The sequence below is a fragment of the Sceloporus occidentalis genome, unplaced genomic scaffold, assembly GCF_023333645.1.
Source record: "Sceloporus occidentalis isolate IW3139 unplaced genomic scaffold, rSceOcc1.0.p SCAF_7, whole genome shotgun sequence".
Taxonomy (NCBI): Eukaryota; Metazoa; Chordata; class Lepidosauria; order Squamata; family Phrynosomatidae; genus Sceloporus; species Sceloporus occidentalis.
Window position 1 is genome coordinate 97,986,288 of NW_028316987.1, and position 14,817 is coordinate 98,001,104.

Consider the following 14,817-nt stretch of genomic DNA (forward strand, 5'->3'; position numbering starts at 1 on the left):
GAAGCGGATGCCTCCTCTGCAAGGCGATTCGTCAGGCTCTGCCTCCATGGTCTGGCTTTGCGCTGCATGGCTTGGCTCTTCCCCAAAACTGTCTCTCTGCGCCACAATGCCACCCGCCCTGCCTGCGCAGCAATGGAAGGCTTTAGGGTTTAAAGGGACACTCAAGAGCCGAGGGGTGAACCTTTACCCTCTGGCCAAAGCGGGCCTTGGGGTCTCCCATCACCAGAGAAGGGGCATCCCTTGCCGTGGGTACCACTGGCTTCTGAAACATTCCTCCTCCTGAGGTGGAGCATGGCCTTTGCTGCCTAGGATGCACTGAAGGCTGCCATGGGGAGCAGGCATGGGTTCTAATGATGCCACCCACCGCTTGACCAGGGGCTGGGTGGCAGGGGTCAAGGCACTGCTGGGGTCTTCCTCTAGGCCTTTCTTGAGGAAATGGCCCACAATGATCTCAGCAGAGGGTGGTGTGCGATCAGGAGGCAGCGAAGGGGCATCCATTTTGAGCCAAGCATGCAAGGGTTTGGGGTTCCAGAGGCTTCTGGGGGCATCATGCTGCCAGTCCAGAGCAAGGAGTTGCATCAGCCATGGCACCCACTGCTACCTGGCTCAACCTGTGCACATATTTTAAAATGCCCACCATCTTTCAAAACGACCCCCTTGCAAACCAGAAGCAGAGGCCCCCTCCTCCCCCAACATCCCCCCCCCAGGACCCTTCTCACAGCGTTGGGGTCTTTAGGGGGCTTTTAAAGAGGCAGCGTCAATTGCCTTTGGCCAAGCCAAGGCTGGTGGTTCCAGTGATGATCCTCCACCAGAACGGACCTTAAGGGATGGAAATTCGCCAAAAGAAATTTACCTTCGGAGCAGTCAGCAGTCACCACCTTTGCTCTTTTCAAGGTTAGTTTGGGATTTAAGCAATTAAGACCAAGCTGAATGTATGCGCTGAGGGTGTGTTTGTCTGAAGGAGTGCTGATAAAATCAGTCTGCATGTTGTTGATGCTCTTTCTGCATTAAGGCTGCACTTTATTTTGGTGTAAGGCCTGTTTTGAAAAAAGGAAGACTTGTCTTCCTGAGCAGAGGCAGCGCCTGGGATCGCTCTGTTCAGATGCACCCTTCAGGGAGGTCGGTTATCTCTCAAAGGACCTCCTTCCCAAGTGCCTAAGGTCCGTAGCTATTCCTTAATTGAACCAATGCAGTGCTTCAGGAGCTGATGCCAGGATCCCTCATCTGAGGGTCAAATGGAATGGTATACAAGACACGGGCATTAGTCCGGATTAGGAGAACCCACTGAGCAAAGAGAAGGTGAGATGGGGAGGAGGCCCACCCGCCACACGATCCATTCCTTTCTGACCAATGAAGTCAAACACAGAACGGGCTGAAGATGTGAGACATGTGAACGCACTGCTATATGGAGTCGGACCCCCAGCTGCCCACTGAGACCACCAGCACTGCCCACTCTGGCTGTAAAGTGGTTCTGACGGGACCCTTCCCCAGCCCTGACCAGAGATGCTGGCCCCCCATCCGAGAATGAACCCACAGTTAAGGCAGGATAGCTAGAAAGCAAGGCCATTCAGAGGACAGCGAAGCCTTTGGCCACATTTATGTTTATTTCTGGCTTTCCAAAAGCATACTTTAAAAGACCCGTGACTTGCTATTTAAAAAACATGGTGGTCTCGGCTCTGCTGCTTCCTCAGTCAATGGCTCCTTGGCCCAGGAAGCCGCCCGGCCGGCCACCCGCCCTGCGGGACCTTGGACTTGGGAAGAGGAGGAGGAGGAGGAGGAGGGCTGGGGCACGGCCAAGCCTTGTCCTCCACCTCGCCATAAAACCCCTTTTGATAACAGCTGCAGGTGAAGAGCTGCTGTTTACCACGGGTGCAAAGAGAGTGTAACATCTCCCACACATTGCAAATCCAGACCCTCTCTTCCAGACCCCCGTTTTACTGCAACTTTACAGAATAAATGGGAGAGTTTCAGCAAAGATTTTCCGGGGGGGGGGGGTCAGCAGTGTGGGGGGTTATATTTTATATTCATGGCTGATGGAGTGGACCCAAGGGGGGGAGGGTCCCAACAAAAGGGGGAGATGTTGCAGGGGCTTTTGCTTAGAATTAGATTTCTAATTGGGGAGAAGAAGAAGGAGCCAAGGCCCCTTGGGCAACCTCTGCCAAGAGGAGGAGATGCAATTGGGGGGGTGGGGGGTGGGGTTGGAATAAAGACTCCCTGATAGCCCCCTCCCCACTTTAGCTACAGATACCAATAATGGGGGGGGGAGCAGCCTTCTGGAGGTGAGGGTCCTGTTCAAGTCAACCAAAAACAGCCTATCCTGCCCTCCACTTCACCCTCCCCAGAAGACCCCCCAGCCCCACATTGCCTGCAGAGCTGTGCAGAGTCTGGCCCCAAGCGCCAAGGGGAGGAAAATGGGGGGCTGACCTTGGCTTTACGTCTCTTTTTCTGGTGGAGGGCAGCTCAGCCCAAAGTCAATAGTCCAAGGCCAAAGAAGACCCACACCCAGTTCTTCAGAAGAAGCTTCTCTTGCCCCCCTCCTCTCCGTCGCCCACAAAAACGAAGTTGCTGGTCCCCCCCAGGGGCTGTGGGGCTGCAGCAGAGGGGGACCTTCTGGGGGACCCCAGGAAGGTCTTCATGCTGGGGGTGTCCACTGCCAAGCGCGGGCCCCCGTCCTGCAAGGAACAACAGAAAGAGTGAGAGCATGAGCATGCGCATGCATGCGTATGTGCAAGACTTCACTAATTCCATTCTTAAAGGAAGCAATGGGCAGTTTCAGCAATTTTCTTCCTCCTGCACCAGTTTCAAAAAATATTCACAGAATTTGGGATTTACACTGCTTTTCAGCATCCTGGCTCAAAGCTATGGAATTCTGGGAGTTGGAGTATGTTGTGGAGCCGAGAGCTCCGCTCCGCTCCAGGCCCACAACATACTCCAACTCCCAGAATTCCATAGCCTTGAGCCTGAAAAGAGTTAAAGCAGTGCCAAACCTGGTAATCTCTTCAGTGTGGATGCAGCCACAGTCTGCTAAATACTAAGATCTCTTCACTGGCTGCCAATTAGCTTCTGGGCTCAATACAAAGTGTTGGTTATTGCCTATAAAGCCCTATATGGCTTGGGCCCGAGTTACTTGAGGGAACGCCTCTCCTTACACAGTCCGCCCCGCAAGTACTTACTTGAGTACTCCAGGGTGAGATTGGCTGTAACTCACCAACCAGCATTTACAGCTATAGCTCCTGTGCGCTGGAATAAACTCCCTGAAGAGATTCGACTCAGTTCTTCTCTGGATGCCTTCAAGAAAGCGTTGAAAACCCATCTTTTCCGCTTAGCATACCCTCCTGACTCTTTATAGGGAAAGTTATCCTCTAATTGAAGCGTACCTCAAGATGTTTAACTTGTGATTGTGAGATTTTAAACTGTTTTTATATGATGTTTTATGGAAGTGTACTTGTGGTTGTACTTTGCATCGTAGTATGTTGAGATGTATATCTTTTCTGAACTTGTAAACCGCTTTGATCTCCCAGGAAAAGCGGCATAGAAATAAAGATTTTATTATTTATTATTATTATATATGTGTGAAAAGGTGTGCAAAGTAACTCCCGAATTCATAGAATCTCATAGTGTTGGAAGAGACCCCAGGAAGGGCCATCCAGTCCAACCCCATTCTGCCATGCAGGAAATCCAAATCAAAGCATCCCTGACAGATGACTATCTAGCCTCTGCTTAAAGACCTCCAAGGAAGGAGACTCCACTGCTCTCCAAGGAAGGAGTTTGTTCCACTGTTGAACAGCCCTTACTCTCATGAGGTTCTTCCTAATGTTGAGCTGGAATCTCTTTTCCTGGAGCTTGCATCCATTGTTCCGGGTCCTGTTCTCTGGAGCAGCAGAAAACAAGCTTGCTCCCTCCTCAATATGACGTCCTTTCCAATATTTAAACAGGGCTATCATATCACCTCTTGCAAAGATGCTCATCCGTCCAGGATTCCCCTCATTAAGGGGTCCATGCCACACACACCACACCTTTCGTGACACCTGGCACTGGCCAAGGATGGAGGGGTGGTCTTGGCAGGGGTGATGGCCAAGTGGCGCATGGCGCAGGAGAGAAGAAGTTCCTCCAACTGCATTTGCCTGAAGTGTGCTTCTATTTTCTGCTCGCAGTTCCCACTTTGCCCTTGAAGTGGGGCAGGAAAGGGGCAGCTCTCTTGCTGCCTTGCCAACAGTTATGTGCTTCATTTAAGGACAATGATGGGGCTGGAGGAGGACAGCAAGGCCCCCAACCCACCCAACCCTATGGAGAGAGCCCTGGCTGGTTCATGGGGGACCCCTATTCCATTTGGGAACACACAGACAAAGCACTCGTGAAAGATGGCCATCCATCCTCTGTTTCAAGACCCCCAAAGAATTCAAGCCCCCCACCCTCTGAGGCAGTCCCTATCCTGCTTCTTTCAAACATCTCTTGCCCCAAGGCGCTCTTCCTAACCATATACTCACCGACTCCCACCATTGGGGCAAGGGGGCCGGGCGGCTGCCTGCGTGGGGCACCGGGGCCTCCATAGTGGTCCAAGGGGGTCGCACCCGCGGCAGACTCAGGGTCGGAGAGTGCAGAGGAAGCTGTGGGGGGCTGGGGGGCTCCTGGGAGGGCTGAGCTCTTCTGCAGGAGGAGAAACCAAAAATGAGGGAGTTGGGGGGCAGGGGAGCTAGAAAGGGAGAGGGTCTCCTGGCCCAGTCAGTGGCTCTGTATTGCTAATGGTGAGAGGGGCCTAGACACTATCAGGATGGATGGGGGCCTTATCCAGCATGGGCCGGGGGGGGGGAGATGTTGACCCCCACAGCGGCCTTCTAGCTGTCATGGTGTCATGGTTCAAAGGCAAAGGGAACACCGGTGTGGGGCAGATGACCCCCAGCCCAGCCGCCTCCCTCTCAGAAAACACAGGTGGGAAGGAAGGGGAGTTGTGGGCAGGGGTGAGAATGTGACCTAGGGCCGAGAGCCAGAGCCAGAAGTAGATGGGTCCAAGCAGCTCTTTTGGCACTGAGAATGCCTCCCCTTCAGCATCAAAGAACCAATGCCCCCAAAAGTTTAGGAGGGCTGCACCCAAACGCAAAGGCCAGCGCTGCCGGGGGCACTTCCATCTCTGCCCCCAGTTTGCAAAACAAGCCCCACTGCCTTTAGGGGGGGAGCTGGCTAGGTTTATCTTGCAAAGCTCCCCCCCCCCCCCCGCAACCTCATTTGTTTTGCCAAAATTCCCCAGAAAAGCCCTGGGGGGGGGGGGGAAGGGAGAGAAGAAGGCTGAATCCACACTGGAGAAGGCGAAGGAAAGGAGGCATGTGTGGAGCAGAAAACTCTGGAGAAGCTGTGCCTGCTGAACTGCCACCTGTCTGCCCTGTTCTTTGCATCTGGTCCCCTGGGAGCAGACAGGGACCCCCAAGACCCCTCCAGGCTGAGGAAGGGGGCAGCTTGGGGGGGGGAGAGCTGGGCCTTTCCTGTCTGGGCTGGAGGGGCTCAAGGCATGAAAGAAGGGGAGGAAAGCCCTCCCATTGCCCCTCTTACCCTAAACGAAATACAACCAGGAGGAGGAAGAGGAGGAGGATCACCAGGCCAGCAACGCAGGAGACTGCAACCAAAGCCAGCAGGAAGGCTGTGCAGGAGAGAGGAGAGAAAGGTGTGGCTTTGGGGGTCCCTTGAGAGCCCAGATCCCAAGGGCAACCTGCCTTGAGGAATCCCACTGGATCCCCCAATCTGCACCTGTTGGGAGGGACCCCTGAGGGCCCTACAGCCCCATTTTGCCATGCAGGAATCCCCACTCCTGAAAGATGCCCTCCCAACCGCTGCTTAAAGATGGACAGCCCACTGCCTTGGACAGCTCTAAACAGTGAAAAGTTTCTTCCTAAGGTCTGGCTGGAACCTCTTTCCCTGTAATTTGAACCCATTTCTTCTCATCTCCAGAGCAGCAGAAAGCAAGCCTGATCCATCTTCCGCATGACATCTCTTCAGATATTTAAAGATGGCTTGAATGACTCTCCCTTGAACTACTACAGAATGAGAGCTCTCTGCCAGACAATGCAAAGTACATCATCGACATTATGAATCCCAGGATTTCACAGGATGATGGTTAATGTGGTACCAAACTGCTGTACAAGGAACAGTGCAGACACATTCCTGGGAAGCTGCTGTCAGACTGAGCCATCCCAATGGGAACCAGTGGCAAGGAGTCCCGGAGTCTCAGCTGTGCCATGCTCTAACTGGACGCAAGTGGGCTCTGGTGGATGGCTGGTTTCATTGGAGGGGCGATTATGCTCCCCACTCCTGCTCTTGTCCCCTTAAACCCCTGTGGGGTGGGAAGAGGAAAACAGGGGGCAAAGGGGGACACTTACGTTCCTGGCAGCCAGGACCACTGAACCCAAATGGGCACCTGGAAGAGAAAAGGGCAGGGCGGTCACTGTCTGCATCGCATCCCATGCACACATGAGGAGGGCATTGCTATTGGTTTTGGGAACCTCTTCGGAGCTGGTCTGGGGCAGAACCAGAGGAAAAGAAAGCACCCCTCTGGAAGGAGGCTAGTAGTGGCCAAATTCGCCAGGCAGAGGAGCAAGCCCAGACAGAAGGGGCTTTGGACCCTCCCCCAGAAAGCCAAGGGGCATTTGGAAGGCAGCCTGGGGGTCCCTGGAGACAGAGCTTGCCCAGGAAGGAAAGCTATCCTTGCCAGCAGGAGGTCTTGTGCCCATCGGGGTGGAAGGGTAGACGGATCTGGGAGATCAGAAGGAGCTGTTGTGGGAACCACAGGCCCGACAAGGAGGTTGCTGGCCTGGCGTCAGGTGCTGGCTGGCTCAAAGATCGCCTGGCCCATCCCTTCTCTGACAGAAGACAGCCAGACATAGCCTTCCTCTGAAATCTGGGCCTGGAGGACATGCCTTCTCTTTGAAGGATGGGAACCTCGTCTACACAAACACATGCACAAACATACACAAAGGGCACAGCAGGGGGGCAGAGTCCAGGGCCTGCAGAAGGCCAGAGGAACAGTCTGGCCAGCCCCAAACAGATCTGGGTCAGCCAGAGGCAAAGGGGTCGTCCTTTCCACCTCCATCTCCACCCTTTAACAGAATTTAGGTTCCCAGGGTGGCCCTTTTTCTCCAGCCCTTCAAGGCAAGAGGGAGGAAGCTCAGGATGAGAGCACCGTCATGAAAATGCCTCCTTAGATCTGTGTCCCTGTTTTCCTTGTTGCATCTGCGCACTTAATATCACCTCCTTAGGACCTTCTCCTGTTCTAAGAGGGGCTTGGAAAACGCTCTATACCTGGACTAAAACATGTGTGGGAAAAGGTGATAAAGAACAGAGCTGGGGGAACTTTGGGGTCACTTTTCTCTTTCTGTCCAACCATGAAAATATTTCCTCATTTGTTAGACTTGGGTTTTTTTAATTTTTGAATGCCCTGCTGGCATTAACTCTGGCTGATGCTGAATGTGTCAGATTTAGCGACAGGATCGCCCCCAGGACCTCTGTGCCCTCAACAGGAAGCATCCCTGGTCCTCAGGTTTCTGCCCTGACAGCTCAGGTCCTGTGGTGCTCCTGACCCAGCAACCCTCTACAACAGGGGTCGGCAACCTATGGCCTGTGGGCCACATGCGGCCTGCCGAGCCATTGGGACCGGCCCCTGCTCAGTCCTGCTGCCGATTGCCGCCGCCAAAGGCCCCCGCAGCAGGCAACGGCATTGGCCTCCGGAGCAGGCGCGCAGGGGCCTTTGGCCTCCGGCGCAGGCACGCGGGGGCCTTTGCACGCGGGGCAAGTGGCGGGCAAGGAGGAGCAAGGGGGGCAATTGTCTATAGAAGCCTCAGAAACATGCATTTATATTAACATTTTTTTAAAAATCAGCAGATTTTTTGCGTGTCCTCCATGTTTTTTAATTTATAAAGTGTCCTCCAATTTAATGTTTTGTTCTACATTTGGCCCGGTTTGTTTATTTATTTATTTATTTATTTATTTATTTATTTATTTATTTATTTATTTTGGCTTCGGCTCCCCGAGTTGTCTGAGGGACAGCAACCCGGCCCCCGGGTCAAAAAGGTGGCCTACCCCTGCTCTACAAGCTGAAACTGCCCCTGGCCCCCATTCCAGTGGAGGAAGAGGAGGATGCCACCATTCCGGCCCTTGGCCAGACCCCCAGAGGACCAAAATTCCAGGACAGGGCCTGGTGCTGGCATCTTGAGATGATGGCCCCCTGGCCTCAAAAAGGACATGGTGCATAGAGCACGTTTCCCCCTGACCCTCTGTGATGTTTATCACACTATACTCTTAAAGTGCTACTATTCCACTTTGACTCCTCTAGCTGCCTCCTGTTGCATTCTGGGATTGGCAGTTTTAAGGAGGGGTATTTAGAATTCTCAGGCTAAGAACTTCTCTGCCTGAGAATTCTAAATACCCCTCCTTAAAACTGCCAATCCCAGAATGCAACAGGAGGCAGCTAGAGGAGTCAAAGTGGAATAGTAGCACTTTAAGAGTATAGTGTGATAAACATCTGTGAGTGGTGCCAGGCCAAGGGTAGTCTCCCACAAACTGCTGCCACTCAATCTTTTCCCCTGTTCAAAGGGAGATGTTGCACTCCTGAAAGGTTTCAGGGTAAAATATTTGGCATGGGGGGAGGAAAGGAGGGGCTGGGGGGCCACTGGAGCAGGGTGACTTACCTGGAACAGGTGCCATCCTGAAGCCAAAAGCCACTGCTGCAAACTGGAGGGGGGCAGGAGAGAAAAAGTGAGGGAGCAAAAATGAGAGGAGAGTGAGAAACAAGAGTCACCATCTTTCGCCCCTTCCCTTCCTATGAAGCCCCTTCTGTAAAAGAGCAAAGTGGAATGGCCACTGAGGCCTCCACAGGCAGCACCCCCTCCACAACCTCACAGAATAACTTGCATTGCTGGTGTGACTTGGTGGCCCCATGGCCAGACCCATTCAATTGCAAGGCCTAGGTCCTCTCACCCATCCACAGCGGAGGAAAAACCACTGGTCCCCAAGGGTCCCAACTGAGCCCAGGGACTCCCGCACCACCTGCACAGGTGTGATCCATGGGGTGGACCTGGAGGTAGCCGGGCCGGCAGGTGCAGCGGAGGAGGCCATCCTGGGAGGAGCAGGTGGCCGAGGTGGAGTCGCAGGGGTCAAAGTCACAGAGGCCCAGGCCTGCAGCAGGACGGAGGAGGCAGAGAATTAAGGATGTTGGAGTGGGGAAGTGCCTTGCCCCTATGGTCCCAAACCCCTTTGGGGTCTACCTGTCCCTTGTCCGGCCACAGGAGACCTGCCCCAGAGAAGCCTCCAAGCTATGCAGCCACTTTGCCCTCTTTAGCCCAGGAGGGTGAGAAGGGGCTGATGGTCCTTCTGGCCCCTCATGGGCAGTGGGGGGGGGGGGCACGCAGCTTCCACTCACTCTGGTAGGTGCCCACATGGCGCAGGAGAGCACAAGCCGGGGTATGGCTGAGGGGGCTGCTGCTGTCGTGGCACCGCGTCCTGAAGGTGGCAACAGCCACTTCCACCTCTTGGATCGTGACTAGCACCCAGGCTGAGAAATGGTGCATCAGAGTCGCTTCCAGGTTGGGCCACCTGAGGAGGGAACAAAGGGGCAGAAGTGGGCCATCCAACCGGTCGGCCTCTTCCCTCCCTCTCTGCCCAGAACCTGTGGCAACCCTTCCTCGCTCTCTCTTCCAAGGAGCACAGGATTGCTGGCTTTGAGACCACTTCCAGTTTCCAACTGTCTAGTCTGGCAACGACAGTCCCAATTAACCCGCTGCCATCTCCCTTTCTCAGCTGCTTTTAAAGTGTCCCAGTTTCTCTCACTGCCTCCTCCTCCTCCTCCTCCTCTTCCTTGCACTTTCCCTCTTTGCCCTCAGATTACTCCAGTAGCTGCAAACTGAGTCCAAAGTGCAAACGCAGCTGACATTCCATTAATTCATTGAGAAGGGTCAGAGTTTTGCCCTTCCCAATGGGCTCAAGCAAAAGCAAACTGCTGCAACCTCATCTAGTTTATGTGAGCTTCCTGACTTATTATGACTTATGCCATCCTGACCACTTTGATGCTTCTTGGCCACTTTGTCCCAGGTTTCATCTGTGAAAGGCTGGGGGGCAAGAGAGGGCTGGTGATGCCTCCTGACAGGAGGAAAGAAGAGGCTGCACAGAGCAAGCCGTTCCTCCTCTGAGCAGCAGACGTCCTGCCAAATCAGATATACCAAGACGGGTATCCCAAACTGGATGGGAGGCTGGGAAGGGATTTCCTTATAACCTCCTTACAACTTTGTGATAGGACACACACAGCCTGCTAGGTCATAAAAAGGAAGCAGGCCAGAAAATAAAGGTTGCTCTCCTTTCCTTCTGTCAGGACCTGAACCTGGGACCCTCCATTCCTTCCTGCAGAGAGAAAGAAGGCCATGGGGGATCCAGTGCATACGCTTGGCAGTCACAGTTCCTCCTCTGCTATCCATTTGACCAGCTGTGTTTAAAGTGTCCTGGTTTCTCTCCTCTCCTCCCACTTTCCCTCTTTGTCCTGAGCTTCTTACTACAGTTGCTGTCAATGGAGCTCAAAGGGCAAAAGTACTTATTGGGGGAGTGGAGTCTTGACCTTCCCTGCAGACTCAGGAAGAAGCAAACGCTGCAGCCTCTCCTAGCTCACTAACAGCATGCCCACGCTCTCTGCCCAGATCCTCTCCTCTCCCCTTCTCACCCCACAACTCACTTCAGCTCTTGGATAGATGTTCCCAGGTACCCGTCCAGGTGCCCCAAAATCTGCTGGAACTGTTGGGATGGAGACGGCAGTGTATTGCAGGGTGATAAATCCAGGCCCCTTCTCCCCCGCCTCCCAAATTCTCCCAAAATCAGCAACACCTCCTACCCCCCCCCCCATGATCACTCTGTCCTACCTCTAGTGCTGACAATGTGGCTCTTGTGAACTCTGCACCCCCTCCATTCTTCGGGGAAATACTAACCAGACACCTCCTCAAAGGAGGCAAGAAGGGCAGCCAAGGGGGCATTGGCCCAGCCCCCAGACCAAAGAGCCCAGTGATCAGTTGGTTCAAGGGGGCACCTAGGGAGGGGAGGGGAGACCCTTACCAAGCTCTGGAGTCGGGCAGCCACCCGGGACCCCTGCAACTCCTCTGGCCGCTCTGAGGTCCACCAGCCCAAGGCTTCCGGAGTGGATGGCGGTTGCAGCAGCATTAGCAGCCGGGCAGGGAAGGCCCTGGCTTCATGGAAGAGAGCAGCAGGTGAGTGGGTGAGCAGGGGCACAAGGAAGCAGGGCAGGGGCAAGGTTAAACCCAAGGATCCCAGGTGAAGGTCAAAGAAAAGGGGATCAAGCCTCCCCTCACATGTCCTCTGGCTCTCATATGCCTCTGAACTGGCAGGGGTACCCAAGGCAGCAGATCACTCCTCCTGCTGCTGCTGCCTCCCTTCAGGGGCCAAGGCAGTCCCGGGTAAGCCCCCCCCCCTTTACCTGGCACGCAGCCCAGGGCAGGGAGGAGGTGGTAGCCCAGGCCACAGTGGCAGGAGTTGCGCCCAGCCTGGTCTTCGCAGTGGCTCCATGGGGGGCATTCGTCCTCCCCATTGCAGGTCAGGGGGGCCTCTGCTTTGGGGGCAGAGAAAGGACCATCACACAGAGTCGGAGGAAGCACCAGGAGCCCCCATAGCCAGGCAGAGGGTGGCCCGCCTCAGAGGGCTGGCAGCAGAGCTGAGAGTTGCCCCTTGGCTAGAAAAAAGCAGAAGCCCAGTCCTGGCCAGAAAAAGGGGGACCTCAAACCCAGCAACTGGCCATCTCCTCAGATTGTGATGCACAGGGTCTTTCCCCACCACTTTGCCCCACAACTGGTACTGAGAGGTAGACCCCTTCTCCCCACAGAGGCTGTTGTTCTGGGCCAAGGGCTTTGGCTTCCCCAGCCTCAGGGGAACCAACATGTGAGGCCAGAAGTGGGCAGCTGCCAGGGCCTGGGGCTTTTTGCAGGGGCAGCTCTCAACCTCCCTTCCCAATCTCCCAGGTCACCCTTTTTCTGGGGGAGGAAGAGGGTGGGTTGCCTCCCCTTTTAAAGGGTTGCCAGCCTCCCTGCTGCTTTGCTTCAGAGACAAGCTCCAGGATGAAGGGCTTTCCTGGCAATCTGTGCAGCCACTCCAGAGTCTGGGGCAAAACTTTCATTCTCCCCTCCACCTGCAGCAGTCATCCCTGGTCCAGGTGGGCTCCTTCTTTCCCCCTTTACCAGGGGAAATCCATCCCCTGCTGCAGCTGCTCACCTGGCTCTCCGCTGACACCATGCACCCCATTGGCAGTTGTTTTCCTCATGGCAGGGGGCACAGTCCAGGTTGTGGGGCTGAGACCAGAGAGGTCCAGTCCTGTTGACCAGTTGGCCATGCTGGACTCTGAAAGAGAGAGGTGAGATTGGTATAAGGTTGGGGGGAAATGACACAGGATTTATTTAATGCCAAGAAGGGGCATCTTGTGGCTCCTTCGGGACACAAGTATCAGCCAGTTGCAACAGGTCGGGGCGGGGGGGAGTCCTGAAAGACACAGGGACACCCCACAAAAGGAAAATCCTGAGAAACTGGGCAAGGGGCTTGCATTTGATCAGACCTGGTGTCATCCATGAAGCCCCCAGATATGGGCACCTGTCTACCAATGTATTATCCACCCATCCCCATGCCCTCCCTTTCAAGGATGTGTGCCCATAAGAACCAAAGGTCTGCAGATGCCAACAGAACCCCCTGGCAAAATGTCTTCCTGAACCGACCCACTGAATGCTGCAGGCAGGTGCTCGGCCCCATAAGAGTTGTGCCCACAGAGAAAGACCAGCCATGCCCTCCTCCTGACAACATGGCTCTCCGCCGGAAGTGAGGATTCAATGTTTCCCCAGAAAGCACACTGATCCCAAAATGGGGGACGGATGGAGGCCCCCGAAACAGCTCACCTGCCAAGACAAGGCTGGATGGCTGAGCCCCCACCCAACAAAATGTGTGACAAAACTGGGCCACCCAGGCCCCTGTGGGGCTGAGCCCCCTCAGGCTGGTGGGTCAGAAGGGGGCCAAAGGGTCAAAAGCTAGGAAGAGAAACTGCAATTGCAGCTGAGCCCCTCAGAAATCATAAAGGCTGTGTCTGCCATCCATGCTCTGCTCACTTACTCAGGTGTAAAAGTGTGGAGAGAGCACTTGTAAGAACACACTGCGCTTGGGAGAGGATGCTAGGATGAGAATGGGTGGGGGAAAGTAGAAGTATCTTCTACAACATGGCCACATAGCCCAAACAACCCACAAAAATCTATGGATGCTGGCCATGAAAGCCTTCGACTTCACGTTGAAAGCAGAAGTAATTTGCAAGGCAAGAGTAATAGCCTACCTGCCCATGTTGAGCTTCCACATCACCCCCAAATCCCTCAAAAACCATAGGAAGCATGTGAGCCCCAGGAATACAGATCAAGATTCGCCACAGGATCCCACCACATGGATAAACTGGTCTTCAGACAGATGGATTTGATGTACTCTGAATGCTGCCCAGGGGAACAACAGGCTCTCTGGTTCCCATTGTTGTTGTGTGCCTTTAAGTTGTTTCCAACTTTTGGCAAGACCCTACAATAGGGTTTTCTTGGCAAGGTTTGTTCAGAGGGGGTTTGCCATTGCTATCCTCTGAGGCTGAGAGAGCGTGACTTGCCCAAGGGCACTCAATGGGTTTTCATGGCTGAACTGGGAATCAATCCCTCCACAGCCATAGTGCAATGTTCAAACCACCAAGCCATGCTGGCTCACCTGCCTAAATCTGCCCAGGTGTGCATGATGCCCAGGTGTACCTGTGCCCTGGCCTCACCTTTGGCCCCTCACTGGAATGCCAGAAGGCATGATTTAGGGGTGGCTTCCAGGACCTTGTGGGGAGGGTTTGGCAGCCTGCTTGGGACTTGAATTTGCCCCACGCATTTGATTCCTGCACATTTTCCACAGCTGTGTTGCTGGGATGGGAATAGGACCAAAGCAAGGATGAGCTCCATCTCAAACTGAGGCCCAGGAGCAGCCCACCTTCCAGAGGCTTCTCAGCCCGGGGGCAGCAGTGGGATGGTGAGCAACTGACCAAGGGACCGAGGGGCGCAAGTGGATGTGGGGAAGGAAGGGGATTCCCACCCCTTTGTCCTTCACATAATCCAGGAGTGCCAACAGCAGCAACGGTGAAAGTTCCTCTCGCAGCCAGAAGGGGGCAAAAGGGAGCTGGGATTCCCCAACACACACCCAAAGCCCCCTGCTTACCTGCCCAGGAGGGCGTCCTGGGGGGCTCAAGTCCCACCCAAATGAGTGGGAGGTCTCCTGCGTTAACTGGGGGGCAGCATAAAAACAGTGCACACTCAACAAGGAGGGTGGGCAGCAGTCTCTCCCTTTCCTAGTGTGGCCTAGAGGAGTGGCAAGAGGAGGAGGAGGAGACGCAGCCCCCTCCTGCCCCATGGCAACCCACCTTCCCCCCCCCACCTGTGTGGCCACTTACCTGACCCAGGCCCCCCGCTGGCCACCAGCCCCCCCTGCAGGACGGCCAGGGCAAGGCAGAGGCCGACCCACATTCTCTTTCGCCCAAGGTGGGCTCACAACTGGCCCAGGCTGCTAAAGAGCTATGGGGAAGCGAGGGAAGGAAGGAAGGAAGGAAGGAAGCCAGGGGTCATTGGCCCCACACACCTGGCACTCATTAACGCAGGGAGGCTGAGCCAAGGAGGCCAAAGGGGGGAGAGGCCAGCATGGCTGCCTTGACCACTACCAGGGCCGGCCTGGCACAGGAGGGACCCTGTGACCCCCAAGGCCATGGGTCCAGTACATTTTGGACAAATACCCCGTGCAAGTATG

At 54.7% G+C, this 14,817-nt stretch overlaps 1 protein-coding gene across 1 annotated transcript; it reads right to left on the reverse strand.

The window, feature by feature from the left end:
* Positions 1-946: 946 nt before the first annotated feature.
* Positions 947-14,566, reverse strand: LOC149310240 (protein HEG-like). The gene is made up of 13 exons (XM_089533972.1): positions 14,468-14,566; positions 12,244-12,369; positions 11,456-11,587; positions 11,077-11,207; positions 10,703-10,761; positions 9,404-9,576; positions 9,031-9,159; positions 8,673-8,715; positions 6,369-6,406; positions 5,545-5,632; positions 4,488-4,647; positions 2,425-2,672; positions 947-1,224 (listed from the first exon to the last, which is right to left on the reverse strand). The coding sequence occupies exons 1-12, from the start codon at positions 14,538-14,540 to the stop codon at positions 2,511-2,513; spliced, it is 1,314 nt and encodes a 437-aa protein (XP_089390098.1). The 5' UTR covers positions 14,541-14,566; the 3' UTR covers positions 947-1,224; positions 2,425-2,510.
* Positions 14,567-14,817: the final 251 nt, after the last annotated feature.

Coding starts and splice junctions, on each gene's coding strand:
- LOC149310240 (XM_089533972.1), bottom strand. CDS start 14,540: ATGTGGGTCGGCCTCTGCCTTGCCCTGGCCGTCCTGCAGGGGGGGCTG. Junction 9,577..10,702: donor ACATCTATCCAAGAGCTGAA/GTGAGTTGTGGG, acceptor TTCCCTCCTCAG/GTGGCCCAACCTGGAAGCGA. Junction 2,673..4,487: donor TGCCCCAATGGTGGGAGTCG/GTGAGTATATGG, acceptor TGTTCCTTGCAG/GACGGGGGCCCGCGCTTGGC.